At 50.2% G+C, this 14,960-nt stretch overlaps 6 protein-coding genes across 6 annotated transcripts; 3 read left to right on the top strand and 3 right to left on the bottom strand.

The window, feature by feature from the left end:
• Positions 1 to 937: 937 nt before the first annotated feature.
• BO88DRAFT_404343 (WD40 repeat domain-containing protein) lies at positions 938 to 3,508 on the top strand. Its single transcript, XM_025706586.1, has 4 exons — positions 938 to 1,268; positions 1,331 to 3,005; positions 3,073 to 3,297; positions 3,377 to 3,508. Exons 1-3 carry the CDS (start codon positions 1,229 to 1,231, stop codon positions 3,293 to 3,295), a joined length of 1,938 nt encoding a protein of 645 aa, XP_025563801.1. The 5' UTR covers positions 938 to 1,228; the 3' UTR covers positions 3,296 to 3,297; positions 3,377 to 3,508.
• Positions 3,509 to 3,586: 78 nt separating this feature from the next.
• On the bottom strand, positions 3,587 to 5,054 carry BO88DRAFT_272799 (uncharacterized protein). Its single transcript, XM_025702367.1, has one exon. It carries the CDS (start codon positions 4,854 to 4,856, stop codon positions 3,798 to 3,800), a length of 1,059 nt encoding a protein of 352 aa, XP_025563800.1. The 5' UTR covers positions 4,857 to 5,054; the 3' UTR covers positions 3,587 to 3,797.
• Positions 5,055 to 5,286: 232 nt separating this feature from the next.
• On the top strand, positions 5,287 to 6,758 carry BO88DRAFT_364223 (kinase-like protein; the record flags this gene model as incomplete). The annotated part of the gene is made up of 4 exons (XM_025703970.1): positions 5,287 to 5,585; positions 5,661 to 5,983; positions 6,031 to 6,371; positions 6,429 to 6,758. Coding segments are annotated over 4 exons (1,293 nt in total), but the record flags the coding sequence as incomplete, so codon positions are not given.
• Positions 6,759 to 6,967: 209 nt separating this feature from the next.
• Positions 6,968 to 8,290, top strand: BO88DRAFT_387128 (PRP38 family protein). Its single transcript, XM_025704810.1, has one exon. It carries the CDS (start codon positions 7,106 to 7,108, stop codon positions 7,862 to 7,864), a length of 759 nt encoding a protein of 252 aa, XP_025563798.1. The 5' UTR covers positions 6,968 to 7,105; the 3' UTR covers positions 7,865 to 8,290.
• Positions 8,093 to 10,292, bottom strand: BO88DRAFT_272766 (heme-dependent oxidative N-demethylase family protein). Its single transcript, XM_025702366.1, has 3 exons — positions 9,390 to 10,292; positions 8,860 to 9,325; positions 8,093 to 8,801 (listed from the first exon to the last, which is right to left on the bottom strand). Exons 1-3 carry the CDS (start codon positions 9,904 to 9,906, stop codon positions 8,321 to 8,323), a joined length of 1,464 nt encoding a protein of 487 aa, XP_025563797.1. The 5' UTR covers positions 9,907 to 10,292; the 3' UTR covers positions 8,093 to 8,320.
• A 2,563-nt stretch (positions 10,293 to 12,855) lies between these two features.
• Positions 12,856 to 14,159, bottom strand: BO88DRAFT_414469 (WSC domain-containing protein; the record flags this gene model as incomplete). Its single annotated transcript, XM_025708168.1, has 5 exons — positions 12,856 to 12,873; positions 12,935 to 13,462; positions 13,524 to 13,628; positions 13,714 to 13,985; positions 14,036 to 14,159. The coding sequence occupies 5 exons, from the start codon at positions 14,157 to 14,159 to the stop codon at positions 12,856 to 12,858; spliced, it is 1,047 nt and encodes a 348-aa protein (XP_025563796.1).
• Between the last annotated feature and the right edge of the window lie 801 nt (positions 14,160 to 14,960).

The following is a 14,960-nucleotide window of genomic DNA, read 5'->3' as shown; positions in this document are numbered from 1 at the left end:
CTGCAACCCCTATAGAACCTATAGTTTTTACAGTGTATAGAGTATGTACAGTGCCTATGAGTTAGGTAATGACTTATCTGCTCACCAGTATTCACTTGAATAACACTTAGCTGATACCATCTTTCAGATGCACTTCACTTGCTTCTTACCTCGCCGTTTGTTTGTGCTTGGCTGCCATTCTCTTCAATTTTTTACTTTATCTATGTCTAAATATAAGCTGGGAGTAAAGCTAGATTCTCAGGTGTGTCTAGTGATTGTAAAGTTGACGTGTGGCCGTGGTGTAACATCAGCCATCTAGCTATAGGTTGAGGAAGTGTAGGTACTTCTCTGTTTGCAGGCCGGACTATGTTGTTAATCCGGCCACAGTAACTCCAGCAAGCAAAATCTTGTAGGAAGGACTTATCTCCTTTCTACTTTCGTCAGCTCATTCATTCGGCTTCTACTGCGTGCGAAAGAAGAAGTATGGTATGTGAACTGTCATCTCAGGCATACGGTTATAAGGCAAACTTTGGAAGTTCCGGAAATCCGCTATTACTGTCACTATGGATAAGTTACGCACAAACCGGATTAGAGCTGATTTCTACGGGCATCTGGATTCTGGGTGATACTACCTTTCATGACGATACCCAACTGGAAGCTGTAGTAGGATGATACCGCTATGTTTTTCAAACCACACCAACTTACAAGATAGTTGTGATATGTGCTCACACACCGCTTGTACGAAGAAAGCAAGAGAGACAGTTTCAGCAAACGCGTCACTTTGTGTCTGAAAAGTTATTCCCAAGATCACCAGTGAAGCTGGAGCCTCGATAGATGCACCCATCTGCGCTAACCGGATATAGAGTGTTATTGCCTGAGGCATAAATAATACCGCGAAACGTGACCGAATCGGGGAAGGCCATAAGCGGGCAGCAAAGGATCAACTTACCCCAGAATCCAATGATAGCTACATGTCGTTCTCTGCATTGTTCTGCGAACCTCTTCTTCGGTGAAGACAGCCTCACGTGTGCGCGATTCCATCCAGCACGTTAAAGTGTGCGAAGCCAAGCTATGCACCCTTAGTCTGCGGGGTTGCTTTGCATTCATTGAAATTGTTGCGCCTTGCCTGTGAAAGGACCCCGATCTCCACCACGCGGTCACAGGGGAGTCGGTACACACGCCTCTCTATTCCCTGCAGTATCCACTCACTTATCCAAATTGGCGTGAAGCCAAGTCGACTCACCGAACAATGGCTTCGCTCGAAGATGACGACGATCGCGACCTTGCAGGTAAGCTTTGTGACTTCCTCCGGTTCGTCTGGGCAACACTGATAAGTTCTCCGCAAACCCAGGCTCTCAAGACGGAAGTTCGGACAATGAAATGGAGGATACACTTCGGGATGCAGATGATGGAGGGAATGACAACGAAGCTGATCCCGATGCGGACGCCGACCAAGATGCGGAAAGTCAGTCCAATGCTAGTCATGCATCTGAAAGCGCTGGGGTAGCGACGCAACCAAACGCGGATGTCGAAATGTCCAATACAACTGCTACGAATTCCGTTTCTGATCCACGATCTGTTTTCCATCCGAGCGTGCGGGAAAAGTGCCTGACAGCGCCTACGTTCGACATAGTCCCAACTACGGCCGCCCCTCACAGTACATCGATCAATGCGGTAACTGCGACCGCTGATATGAGATGGGTATTCAGCGGCGGCTCAGATGGATACGTTCGGAAGTTCAATTGGGTGGACTCTGTCAACAGCAAGCTGATGCTCACTGTGGCGCAAAGGCATCCTTTCGTCGACAGTGTCATCAAGGCGGGTGTACTGATGACGTACTGGGAAAACATGGACGGGAACACAATATCGCCAGTATACTCGCTGGCCAGCCATAGTGAAGGTCTATGGTTGTTGTCTGGCTTGGAGTCCGGTAGCATCCGACTGCAATCAGTCCGTCATGATGAAGGAAAAGAGATCGCTCTTCTGCAGCAGCATACTTCCGCAGTCTCTGTACTGAGCTTGACTTCAGATGAAAAGTCTCTATTATCTGGCAGCTGGGACAAACGAGTGTTTGATTGGGACCTTAACACAGGGCAGACCCGACGCGCATTCGGGTCTAGCGCCGGGCAGATTTCCGCTGTCGAGATACGGCCAGAATCCAGTCTGCCGGTTCCCAGGGACACAACCGAGATTCAACAGACAAATGGCACATACTCGTCCAACTATCAGGCTCCTGAGAATGGTAGCTTCAACTTCATGGATACGTCGAACGACGGTGAAAACGGCACTGGCTCAAACCCGCAGGCGGGCTCTCCGGCTGATTCACTCTTCGGCGGTGCCGACTCGCTATTCGGCGACGAGAACGGGAATGGCGGAGACGAGGCCGGCGCATCTGGAAATGCATTCGGCATTGACGAGGATGATGAGTTTGGTAAAGCCCTTACTAATGGAGTGTTGCCAGATGCCGACGCCCCTGGAGAACCGGAACCGAGTCAGAACGGTGTTGCAGAGGATCCTGCTGCTCCAGCTCCGGATTCGGCCCCGGCTCCGGCAGGTGCTGAAGCTGCAACTGCCAATAGAAATGCCGTCACTCAACCCCCTAGTTCTGGCCAGGCGGAGATGCCTAATGGCTCCTCTCAGCCGATAGTCAATGGACTACCGCATGCCGAAGAGCTGGAACCACCAAGCTATACTCAAGAGAGTGCTCTTCCTGCGCCAGCAGAAACAGGTGCTAATACGGATAATCTTTTCCTGGCTGCGTCCATTGATGGCACTATCCGAGTGTGGGATAGAAGAGAACCGGATGCCGTTGCTCGCATCACTTCTCAAAACTGCCCTCCTTGGTGCATGAATGCCTGCTGGTCCCCAGACGGCAACTATATATATGCAGGCCGTCGTAATGGAACTGTTGAGGAGTACAGCCTTCATAAGGGCCTTCGGAATGCTGAACGGACCTTCAAATTCCCTCAGGGTAGTGGACCGGTTACGGCACTCAAGGCCATGCCTAACGGCAGACATATCGTTTGGTACGTATCTTCGTCGTCAGTAAGGCTCTACTTTCATTGACGTGACTGGCTGACCGTCACTTCGTAGCGCATCGCATGACATTCTTCGATTGTACGACCTCAAACATGAACAAGTGACTCGCCACTCCACAGTGCCCTTCTTGATTATCCCAGGACACCGTACCGGAACTGTATCCCAGCTGTACATTGACCAGGCGTGTCGCTTCATGGTCTCAACAAGTGGTAACAGAGGCTGGGAAGGTAATACGACGGAGGTCTTGCTAGGCTATGAGATTGGGGTGCCTGGTTAAAGGTCTGCCAGCTCCTTGCGGAAAAGTTTGCCATACCATTTGTGACCTTGAAAGTATGTGGGCACTAATGGTTGTGTTTAGACATCAGTTACACCCTATGGGTATACAGTAGAATCGGAGTTCTCCTTGGACCCAGACTTGAGATGAAAGCGATGACTCAGACACCGCTTCTGCCACGAAAAATGCATGAAAGACTAATGTGAATGACATGAATGCAGTCGCTGATACTAGACAACCTGACTTCGATATACGATAGTATTTTGGCATAATACATGATTCATATACACATGACTGCATAAAGTATCGCCGCGTGCCTCACAGGGCACACATGAATATGGACATGATAACCACCAATATTCCCGATATATATACCTCAACTCCCATGGGAACCTGGAATGCCAGTGACTCGCTTTCTTTTGAGCCATCAATACATCCACTTGAAATGAAGCAAACAAACGCCACAGGAACCAGCCAATATGCAAAAGCAAAGAAGAAAGAAAGTTCACAAATCAAATCCATCGTGGACTGCATCATCAAGGTCGAGGCCTTCGCAGACCTCATGTTGCCCAACCCGCCAAGATCCGAACAGTGGATTATGGGCCCATTTAACATGACCATCGTTGTCCTGCTCAAAATACACATAGCCTGGTTGCTCATCAGGATTGAACTCATCTTCGTTGGGCGACAATACGCCATCAGGCCCTGTGACCAGATCACTAAATCCAGGAATATCTGTGTTTGGAACATGGCCACGAGCTTCAATGTGGCCGTTTTCCACGCTGTTCACCGTAATCAGGTATACGGGAGGCAGAACCGAGTCTCTCTCTGCTCTCAAGGGCATAGGCAGCCAGGCTTCATTGTTGAACGATTCGATTCTGTTCTTATCATGTCGCAATGGCAGCGGTCGGGAGAGAAGCATAGCGTCCAACTTGGCAGTGTCGAGCAACAAACCAGGCGTTTGCACATAGAGGACACTGTCATATTGCATAAACTGGATCTGTCCCAGCCGCAGCAGCTTTGTATCGGTAGGCTTGTAGCCTTCAGAAGTGGCTAGCGTCATATCAATGGGCAGAAGCCAGATACCGTACTCCAGACTTGCCGTTCTCAGCAAAGAAAGGGCAGTGGCGACCGGTTCGGTGAGCTCCTTAGTGGGCATCAGGTCCCACTCACGCGGATACATGAACAGCCTATCCTGAACTGCAGTACCATTGGTCGCTAAATGCTTAAAGAAGAGAATGGCGGAGCAGATGTCCGACGGATCGGGAGTGGAGAGCAGCTGGAGGTATGCAAAGTTGCCAGTCGTTGCTTGTGGGGAACCAGCATCATCCCTCTTGTGCTGTTTATCGGCGATACTATCGGAGAAAACCTCTTGCCCCCCTTGGTATGCTCCCACCGGGACCGCCGCCGGGGGTGGTGGCGGAGGCGGTCGGATGGCATGCTGAATGCTTCGGACAGACTGCTGTTGCAGGACATACCCCGAAAGGAAGAGCAGAAATGTAAAGGAACAAATGACAGCTGTGGATATAATGACCGAGACCGTCGACGAAGTAAGAAGCACCATGACTGTCTGCGCGCGCCCCCCAAATTAACCGCTTAGTGCGTGTCTGTGTATACCCGTCGTACGTAGCCTGTGGAGACTGAATTGTAGGCAGCACTGTTTTGATATGCACTAGTAACTGCTTTAGAGAGCCCGGCCTATACAGCAAGTATACGAGGAGTAATTTTCAATTCGAACCAGATGAGAATTCCAGCGATCATGATATTTGATAGAAGCATGAGTTTCTAGTCTGACACAGGCAGATGATCATCACAAACATTCACCCTGGCGGTGCCAAGGCCACACCATGTCTCAGCCTGTTGATTGTTGCCCGTTGGCCGTGCGACTATCGATAAGCTGCTTCTTGGCACTTCACTACGTATCTAGTAGTATGGAGCTTGGCCACTCCATCACCTTTGCAGATATTGGTTAACATGTGAGAATAAAACTTAATATGCGCGTGAGAATATCCCCATCACTCACAAGGATACATACAATTCCTTCATTATCATCAACACCCTCCCGAGTATCCAAGCACACCTCCATCCCCTACTCAACCCTCCCCCAAACACCCAAACCACCCCATGAACACCAATACTCCTGTCCCATCAACGCGGAGCCCCTCCACCGCTACACAACCGGCGGCTACCACCCAATAACACTGGGAAGTCTCCTCCATCAAGAAAGATACAAAATCCTGCATAAGTTAGGATGGGGCGGATACTCCACTGTCTGGGCTGCTAGAGATGAACAGTACTTAAATATCTCAGTTTTCATTCTCCTGACATTGAAAGTTATCTACTAGTATCGGACAACCCGCTAATAGAGATTTGTTTTCAGAGAAGGGAGGTATGTCGCTATTAAGATCTGCGTATCGGAGAACTATAGCAATAAAGGGCGTCAGGAGATTAGTATTTTGAAGAGTCTAAACGACACTAAACATGTCGTGCGCATGCTTGATCACTTCGATGTAGAGGGACCGAATGGGATACATCCCTGTTTGGTTCTTGAGATGCTGGGTCCAAGTGTGTCTGATTTGGTGGAGGGGTGGTTCGCAGATGGGAGACTCCCTGGGAGTTTGGCTAAGGGTGTTGCGAGGCAGGCTATGAGGGGACTTGATGCATTGCATCGTAGGGGGATTGCGCATGGAGGTTAATCTTTCTCTTCATGTTCACTTTCTCTTGCTTACATTGTATAGATTTCCATATCCGCAATCTGGCTTTCAATATACCATCTGTGGCTAACATCCTCGAAGATGAACTCATCAATCTACTAGGGAGACCAGATATCGGATACGTCCGCTGCAATGATGGTGGAAGCCTGGCGCCTGGTATACCGGAGTATATTGTTAGGCCTGCAAGTCTACACTTACAGTCATGGCCATTGTCGAATACTGTCAAAATTGTTGACTTTGGTGAATCGTTCCCACAGAAAGATACTCCTGAAATACTCCACACTCCACTAGTAGTTCGGGCACCTGAAGTGATATTTAAAGACCGTCTGGATCATCGTGTGGATTTGTGGAGTCTAGGCTGTATGGTATGGCGCGGCCCTACCCACCAATGATTAACATGTTATGGCTGACTGGTGTGATAGTTATTCGAATTACTTGTTGGGCAACCCCCCTTTGATAGCTTCTTGATTACTCCCAAGATTCTCGTTGAGCAAATGCAAGAAATGGCGGGCGAAGCATTGCCTGACAGATGGGTACCTTTATGGGAGTCAATGCGTGGAGAAGATATCACTGAAGACGGAGGACTTGGATTGCAAGAGTGGCTAGAGGAGATGTACTTTGATGGTGAGCGCAAAGAAGACTTGTCGAGAGATGATATTGTGGAACTGGGGAGGATCATTCGGAAGTTGCTACGCTTTGAGCCAGGTGCTCGTGCTTCGGTGGAGGAGATCTTGAATGATCCTTGGTTTAGATATTGATATAGTTTTAGGATATACCTCTGGCATGGATGTGCAATAATTTGAGTTATGTTCACCCTGTCAACTGCATCTTCACTGTGATGTTAACATAGAAAATCCAAAAGTAGTAACTATACAAACCACACCGCCCACCACCCCAAGGCGGTACCACCAAACCAACCGGCAGAAAAACAATCCCATCCACCATCTCCACCACAGATAGAGATAGCTAGCTTTCCCCCAGTCTACCTACATACCTATCCAATCATTCATTCAATTACCTTCATATCCCCCTACCCTCCATACCCTTTCCCACCCCTCCCAACACACCAAAATAAAAGAGGAGAAAAGAGAAAAGAACAATGACCTCCCACCGCGCCGACGCCAGCACCTTCCTCGACAACCGGGGCTACAGCGGCCCCCTCGTACGAGGCGTGAACCCAGCAACGCTCTTCGAAAAAGCCGTTCGGGACCGGATCACAGACTCCTACTACTGGAAAGAGCAATGTTTCGGACTCAACGCGGCGACGCTCTGCGACCGGGCCGTGGAACTGACTTGCATCGGGGGCGTATACGGCGTATCCGAAAAGCCCTCCCCGTTTCTCTGTCTCGCGTTCAAGCTCCTGCAACTCAACCCAGAACGGGACATCATCCTCGAGTATTTGAATTTCAGCGATCCCGACAACGAACCCACGAATGATGAATCCTACGAGGAAGGTAACGGGGTAGTCAAAGCGCGCGGCGACTTCAAATACCTGCGCGCGCTAGCGGCATTCTACGTGCGACTGACGTTCGAGCCGGTGGAGGTGTATAAGACGTTGGAACCGTTGTTGTTGGATTATCGGAAGTTGAAGAGACGGGTGCGCGATTCGTTTACGTTGACGTATATGGATCAGTTTGTGGATGAGTTGTTGACCAAGGAGAGAGTTTGTGGTACGAGTTTGTGGAAGTTGCCTGCTAGGCAGGTTTTGGAGGATTTGGATTTGTTGGAGGTTAGGGTTAGTCCGTTGCAGGATGAGTTGGAGGAGATGGAGAGGAGTGATCGGGAGGAGGACGATGAGGAGGATGGTGGTCGTGATGATGAGGGGAGTGAGGAGGGGGAGAGGCAGGGTGATGATTGAGGTTTCGGGCTTGGTGTCTGTTGATTTTTTGACCTCTTTTCTGGGTTATTGGCCCGAGTACACACATGGGATGCTACGTAAAAGCCTGGATCCCTGGGGCTGTCGGCTAGATGGTGTTCGGCTGATGGCTATCAGATCCGTGTGGTAGTCCACCGGTTGCGCCGTTCAGCGCCTCCTCTAGCTGCTGCTGGGCAGCCGTTCGGAAACCCGCTCCGGCGACACCTACGTACGGTGAAACGATACGTGAAGCGACAGGCTACTGCTGCGGCTACGGATGTACGCGCCTGGTGAAACTCGGTCCTCGTGGGATACTATTGAGTAGATTGCTCAATTTTGGAATGCGCTGAGATAGCCTCCATTAAAACACAAAGCATGGCATAGTCGGCATTAGAAGGAATGAAACAGCCTCCCATATATGCAAATCCCATCCACCCATCTGGTTTACATACGTAAGGATTAGAATCCCTGCTGGCGATGCCATTTTTCCTGCCAACCCTGGTACCAAGGACTGTCATCCAAGGTTGACACTTGCCAATTCTTGGGGACCAGTCCCTTCTCCTCCTGCTCCTTGGCCCACTCTTCGAGCTTCGGGATTACAACGTGCTCCACGTGCCAGGTGCCTTTGTAATCCATCAAATTCTTTTTACCCTCCTTCAGGATCTTGACCGTCAATGCAGGCACGCCTGGCTCGTCCTGGAATTCTGACACCGGGGTGAAAAGGGCCTTGAAGTTGAAAACAATGGCGGCGGAAAGAGGGAGACGACGGAGAGTCTGCCAGTCGACACGCAAGTGACAGTTGTCCAACTGGAGGTTCGGGTCCTGGGAAAGGCGCAGTGTCTCGTGAGGGTCCCCTTTAGGCATGTACAAAGGCTGGCCGACCTCGAGTCCCCAAGATCCTCTCTGAATGGGCTTGTCGGCAGGCATTTTGGTAAAAAATCTAGGCATTTCCTATCAGATCATCCCTCTTGTCCATATCTATGGCCAAACGAACTTACCGGTCCATCGAAAATTGCATCTTCTCTTTGTAGTCCGGAATGTCCTCGTGGATCTGGTGCAGCTGAAGGCCGATTTTGGTTCCAACATTCCATCCCAAAGACGAACAGATGACGCCTGCGCGTAGGAAGTAGAATCCCGTCTTCTCATCGCGCATCATGATCCCAAAATCCTCTGGCACATTATTGATAAGAATCTCGAGGGGATGCTTGGACTTGATAACCTCTGTCGTTCCTAGGATCCGATTGTGCAGAATTTGGTTGTTTTCGACGGCAAAGTACTGCGGATAGCGGGCACAGATGAACTGCAATACCATTTCCATGAGCTCCTTGCAAGCCAGTTCAGATCCAGGAAGATAACCAAGCACGGAGCTGCCATGCTTTGCATACAACTCCTTGCGCTGTTTGACTCGCTCTCTGTAGGTGTTCTCGAGTTCGATCCACCAATCGGTCTCTAACTTTGTAAGGGCTAACGCGTTGTAAGCGGTTAGCTGGCGCTTCAGTAAACGAAGTATAAAACGGGAGTAACGTACACATTGTCTGATGGTAGGACCACCTGAATGGGCGATAAGGTCGGGGCAAGGCCTTGTCAATGTCGAACTCATAATACGGCTCCGGCAAGGGCACACCACTGAGTTCAGCATAGTCAGGGAAATCACCCAGTGCCTTCACCTCTGCCACCGAGAATCCTGTTGGAGTATAGCTCTTGTCCGTGCATGTCCGGTAGTTCGTAGTCATAGGCAATGGGTAGTTTGCAACTTCTCCCTCGTCGACACTTTCACATGAAATTGCAATCTTGGACGAATCGAGAACATGACGACGTTGTGGTGGAAAGACGTTCACATAAGATGCAGAAGACGGTCCAGAGAGTTCCTTCTCCTCAGCCGCTGCTGCCCATGGCTGCCACCCATGTTTGGAGAACCTGTTGTTGCGAAGGCAACCTAAGAAACCACTACCCTGCAATCTCCCGGTCACTAGGAAGAACCCAGCGAGTGAGAGCACGGCAAGGCCGACCAGCCATAGATTACCCTGGTTGTTCAGTACGTCCATATTGGATACCTGCTGTCCCACAACGCCCAAAAAGACAATGAGACGAGAAGAGACCGTAGCCGCAGGGTTGTAGCGATCGGGACGCCGAGAGAAACGCCAGAGGGAAACAAGAGCAAATATACCGCACCTGACAAAGTGGAGGCGTTACGTGAATGGAAGTCGGATGCGGTTCCCATAGCATTGACAGGCAGCCATACTAGGAAAGCTCAGCCTGCCCCAGAATTCTGGGGAAATCCCAGCTGATAAATCGGATATCCTGCTGCATAAAGGTGGCATCCCTCGACAGAATTTACTCTGTTTGGTGCGGCAATGCAGATAAAACAAAGATAAGGACAGTATCAGTCAGATACGACGCAGAAGCTTTGATAACCGACGTGCTTCTTCTCCGTGGGCCAGCGGTCAACACGACACGATAACAGGCTCAGGCGCAGACTCATGACGGATCGGCGCAACCTTTTTAGCTGAGAGACGCGGCTGATTCGCCAGCTCTCACTGCTCTTCCATTGGGACGATGCGCCGAGGGTTTTTAAGACGCGCCTATAGCAATGTCATGTCCCACCATCGTCCATCTGGTGCGTACTCGAGATAACGTTGGGACACAACGAGACCGACCCAGAACACTACAAGGGATGAGTACATCCGCTGCAATGTAACCAACAACGTTTGGTTCGTCGGCTTCAATTATATGTACCACATATATCCCTCCGCCCTGTGGTAATCATTAGGTATACAGATAACCGCCGGAAGCGAGTTCCCTGCACCAGGTGAGGGGGTTAGGGGGTTTGAGGGGGTCTGTGGCTTGCGACAGGATAGAAATAGGCCCACGACATCATGATGATCGGCCTAAGCAGGCAAGAGACGCAACAAACCGAGGAATAGCAGGATGCTGGATTCAGCTGACGGAAGAGGGAAAGAAGCAGCGTTGAGAGGCGAAGAGTTGGATTGCCTGGAATGGCAAAAGTATCCCGCAGCGGGGTTAGTCATGTGCCGTCAGGTTGTTTCCCATACTTCCTGCTTGCATCTTGCATCACTTCACCACCGTGCAATGCATGGGATTCGTCGCGGCAACGCACCGGGCTTGACCTGTGCCTGCACAAATCCGAAACGGATCAGCCACGCCGGGATCCTGGCAAGTGACTCGACCGTTATTGGGGCTCTTCCCCGGAGTTGATATCTCGGGCTAGTATGTCGATAATCTTGCCCAGGCTGCCACAAGAGATCCCCAAAGACGTTGCTCAACATAAGATGCCTCTGATTAAGCCTCTTTGGGAAGCTTGGCGGTTATATCTCCGAGGAAAAGGACATAGACTAGCAGTGTTGTGCAGATATTGATACATACTTGTCCGACCCTCTCACACATTCGGCAAAGATCTATCAATTATGAGCAGCTGAGATCCAAGAATGATTGATTACCTGTGGCAGTTGTTCTGGCTAGGTCATTGTCTGCAGATAACTACATGCCTGAAAGGGAAAGCATTATCATAAGAGCACGCCCTACACATATCAGACCTGTTGTGAAACCAGGCAAAGTCAATCACAGTTCCTCCTCATACAAAACCAATATTACAAGAACCACCGACAATACTCACATCCTGACTTCCATGAGCATAAATTCATTCACCCACGGACGACACATTGGCAAAAAACAGCACACGAAGCATGCCCCATCCCTGTCTACGTGTTCAAGAACCAGAAACTAGCTATCTCCACGCAAACCCCATAAACCCGAAACAACTACTAGGTGGCAAAACTTCATTGGCAATGCAGGTACCCGGACAGCATAAGTAGATAGTTCCAGGCCGTGGGTCCGTACATACAGATAGACTAAGGGTAGTTAGGTAGGTGATCGTGGAAGTGGCAAAAACGACGTGTGGCTTAGGCAGACTTGATTGGCACTGGAATAGATCTCGAACTGGGTGCGGGAGCGGGTAATCCGTGCGTCGTAAGGTTTAGCTGTCACTTTATGTTCTGGGCCCGGCGCGACTTGGAAAGAACCGGTGAGAAACCGGTTTGTTAGGGATTCGATTGTTGGGCTGGGCTGGGGTTGGGTTCTGGGGCCCGCTACGATGAGATTAAGAGACCATGGATGGACGGATCATGGTACTTTGGTAGTGGTATGGGGAGAGGTAATGTATGGAAACAGATCGATGCCTTTAGTATTCGGTCCGGTATTAAGCCCATTGCAATACATCAGTAATGTAGATGCACTGCATCTTTCGCTATCAGAACAACTTCGCTCCATCGTGGTAAGATTACAGGTTGAACCCAATGATAGCGACATATCTCACACCTATCAATCTTTCAATGCATTCATGCGAATCTCAAATGACGCTCCATGTCCTGACACTTGTAATAATAGAAACACAGATAATGGAAATGGAAATGGAAATGAAACAGAAAAACAGGGGCTAGATGACAAAGAGGTTCGAAGTAGGAAAACAAGAGCGAGGGGAAGGATTCTGTTTAATCCATTAGAGTATGTACTTCAGCTTGTAGCACAGGTCCCTGTGCTTCGATATACACGGAGGTCGACAATATCAGGGGAAAGAATCGATGGAATCTGAGAAGAGCCGCGCCTGATGACGTGGTTTTGCGTAGTAAGTTTTGTTGTAGCCGCCAGGCGGCTATGTTTATCCACCTCCGAAAGGCGAATGGGGGTCCGTTTTAAATGCTTTTTAGCTTCCCCCGCCCCTCTACCCAACGCACCACCGTGAGGATGCATGACGCGTAGACATCGTGATGATCGAAACACCGGAGGTGGGGATTTTTGTCGGAGGGGTGGGGCTGTCGAGTCCATCGTCTCTCCTGTAGTCGAATGAAAAGGAAGTCAAGGATTATGTGACAAATGGGTATCATAACACCGCTGTTTTCGCCGAAACACGCAAATCGAAATACATAGGAGATGTAAATGCAAAACACGAAGAGAGAGGGTTCTGCGACACCCAACCGTTAATCGGGGTTCGTGAGCTGCGTCACGTGTTAGCGTTCCAATATCAGACATCACGATAGGGAAAACATGGGGACTGACCCGCAACACGGGCCGAGAATAATCTTCATTATCCTGGAGTGAGACATCGCTATCTCGGCGGCCATTCGCGTAGAGGACGGTATCGGTTTTCATGCGGTTGTCCGTAAACGTCGGCAAGCGGCTGGCAGCGGACCCGGCAGACAAGGTATGACTATGATTGTCGGAAAACATGCCCTTCATAAAACTCATCTGTGAGCCTTTGCTTTGTCTTCCATCCAGCAGGATGGACTGTACACTTGGATCTGGGCTGTTCGACCGCGATTTGCGTTTCGCGAAGAACAACACGAATATCAAGGCTAGGATGGCGAGGGCACCACCGACAGAGCCTACCACAACACCAGCGATGGTTCCCGAGCTCATACCAGAGTTGTCGCTACTCTTTGCGGATGAAAGGTTGTCCGCTGCAGACGTTGAGGTTGCTTTTGTGACAGCGGGAATTGTGACCGTTTTGACCACCCCAGAGTCGGTTGTGACTGCAACAGATTCTCCTGTCGTCGTAGCAGCAGTAGTTTCAGATGATGATGAAGTCTAGAAAAGGTCAGTCCTGTTCAATATCATAAGCATTGAGACCTGGCAGGTCATTGCGCACTTCAGCGACCGAAGCAGCGATGGCACAGTTGATAGCAGCACTGTCAACAAGCTCGTTCGCTGTGCAAGGCAACGGACCATACGGGAAACGTTCAGCCATGGAAGGCTAGCATGCCTGGCGAGTCGAGACATCGGCAGTGCGCAAATCACGACCCAAAGACTCCGAACGAGTAGGAAAGGGCTCTACTGACCGAGGTTGACGATGTCGATGTCGTAGAGACGGTTGCTGTTCCGGACGGCTGATGTCCAACGATCTCAACGTAACCGTAAAGGCCCTTTGAAGTACTTCCACAGCTATCATCGGGGTAACCGGGACAATCCTGGCTACACTGCGAAGTGTTCACGTTGGTCGCTTCATTGGGAACAATGTTCGAGCACCAGCAGTCGTATCCCTGAAGAATACCAAACGCATAGCTGCTGCAGTGGTCCTCGCAAAGACCATTGGACTGGTAGGTACTTTCGTCTGCATGAGGTTAGTCACCGGATCATGACAACGCCACGAATATTACATACTTGCTGCTTGCGAGGAGCCTGTATTTACTGAAGAACAGTAGGTGAGAGAGGATGCGACCGACACAGGCCAAGCAAGCAAGGCAATCACACCAAGTAATGGTGGAAGAACGAAGTCGGCCCGCATGGCGAAAATTCCGACCGTATTCGTTGACGAGCTCCTGGCGTTTCAACGATTGTGTGCGAGCGAACAGGGATTATAAGGTGGCTCTGATGCCGGATTCAATTGGTCCACGCTCTCACTCTATGGAGGTGTCTTGATAGATGGCCGAGTTCCCCACCGACGGTTTGAAGACTTTTTTCAGGTGTATCAGAATGGCGAATATCCAGAACGCTGCTATGGCCTGCAAGTCGAACAATTGATCCGTCAGGCCCGTGCCCGAAGCGAGTACTATAACGACAGGAGATTCGGGTAGACGTCCCGCAGGTGAAGGTAGACCGAAGATAGCTGATGCCGATCAGCCACGGACCTCCCAGATAACTCTTCGCAAGCTCGACTCCGAATCAGTACGTACCAGATATCAGATGGACGAATTTAGTGTCGTATTAGGAACGATGAAAAAATTGAATCGGTTCAGTAAAGGGGCGTTTTCAACTGCGAGGGAACGCCGAACCAGACATTGGAGGGAATACGGGATCAACACAGCGCCGGTAGGATTAGAAGGTAGTCGGCATCGTCCCCTCCAACCAAAACCAGGGGAGGAGTGTGAATGGCGAGAACGAGGGGTGGTGTTGCGTTCAGGGCGCAGGTGAAGGAAGTGGAAAGGGGGTAAGTATGGTAGAGGAGAGGTAATAGAGAGAGACACAATTGAGGTTGGAGAAAGACAAATCTTCTCGGGGTGAGTCGAGCAGGCCCGAGAGGATGGGAATGGATGAGGAGAGGTGGACTAGACTACGGCGACGCCAGCGGGAAGCCTGCAAGTGGGAG

Source organism: Aspergillus vadensis (genome assembly GCF_003184925.1).
Source record: "Aspergillus vadensis CBS 113365 unplaced genomic scaffold BO88scaffold_9, whole genome shotgun sequence".
Lineage (NCBI taxonomy): Eukaryota > Fungi > Ascomycota > Eurotiomycetes > Eurotiales > Aspergillaceae > Aspergillus > Aspergillus vadensis.
This window is presented reverse-complemented; position numbering and strand designations above follow the sequence as displayed.

What these genes read in the sequence shown, in the direction of transcription:
- BO88DRAFT_404343 (XM_025706586.1), top strand. Translation starts at nt 1,229, where the DNA reads ATGGCTTCGCTCGAAGATGACGACGATCGCGACCTTGCAG. An exon ending in CGACGATCGCGACCTTGCAG is followed by an intron (nt 1,269 to 1,330) that starts GTAAGCTTTGTG and finishes CCGCAAACCCAG; the next exon opens with GCTCTCAAGACGGAAGTTCG. An exon ending in AACGGCAGACATATCGTTTG is followed by an intron (nt 3,006 to 3,072) that starts GTACGTATCTTC and finishes GTCACTTCGTAG; the next exon opens with CGCATCGCATGACATTCTTC.
- BO88DRAFT_272799 (XM_025702367.1), bottom strand. Translation starts at nt 4,856, where the DNA reads ATGGTGCTTCTTACTTCGTCGACGGTCTCGGTCATTATATCCACAGCT.
- BO88DRAFT_387128 (XM_025704810.1), top strand. Translation starts at nt 7,106, where the DNA reads ATGACCTCCCACCGCGCCGACGCCAGCACCTTCCTCGACAACCGGGGC.
- BO88DRAFT_272766 (XM_025702366.1), bottom strand. Translation starts at nt 9,906, where the DNA reads ATGGACGTACTGAACAACCAGGGTAATCTATGGCTGGTCGGCCTTGCC. An exon ending in GTCCTACCATCAGACAATGT is followed by an intron (nt 9,326 to 9,389) that starts GTACGTTACTCC and finishes ACAACGCGTTAG; the next exon opens with CCCTTACAAAGTTAGAGACC. An exon ending in ATGCAATTTTCGATGGACCG is followed by an intron (nt 8,802 to 8,859) that starts GTAAGTTCGTTT and finishes GGAAATGCCTAG; the next exon opens with ATTTTTTACCAAAATGCCTG.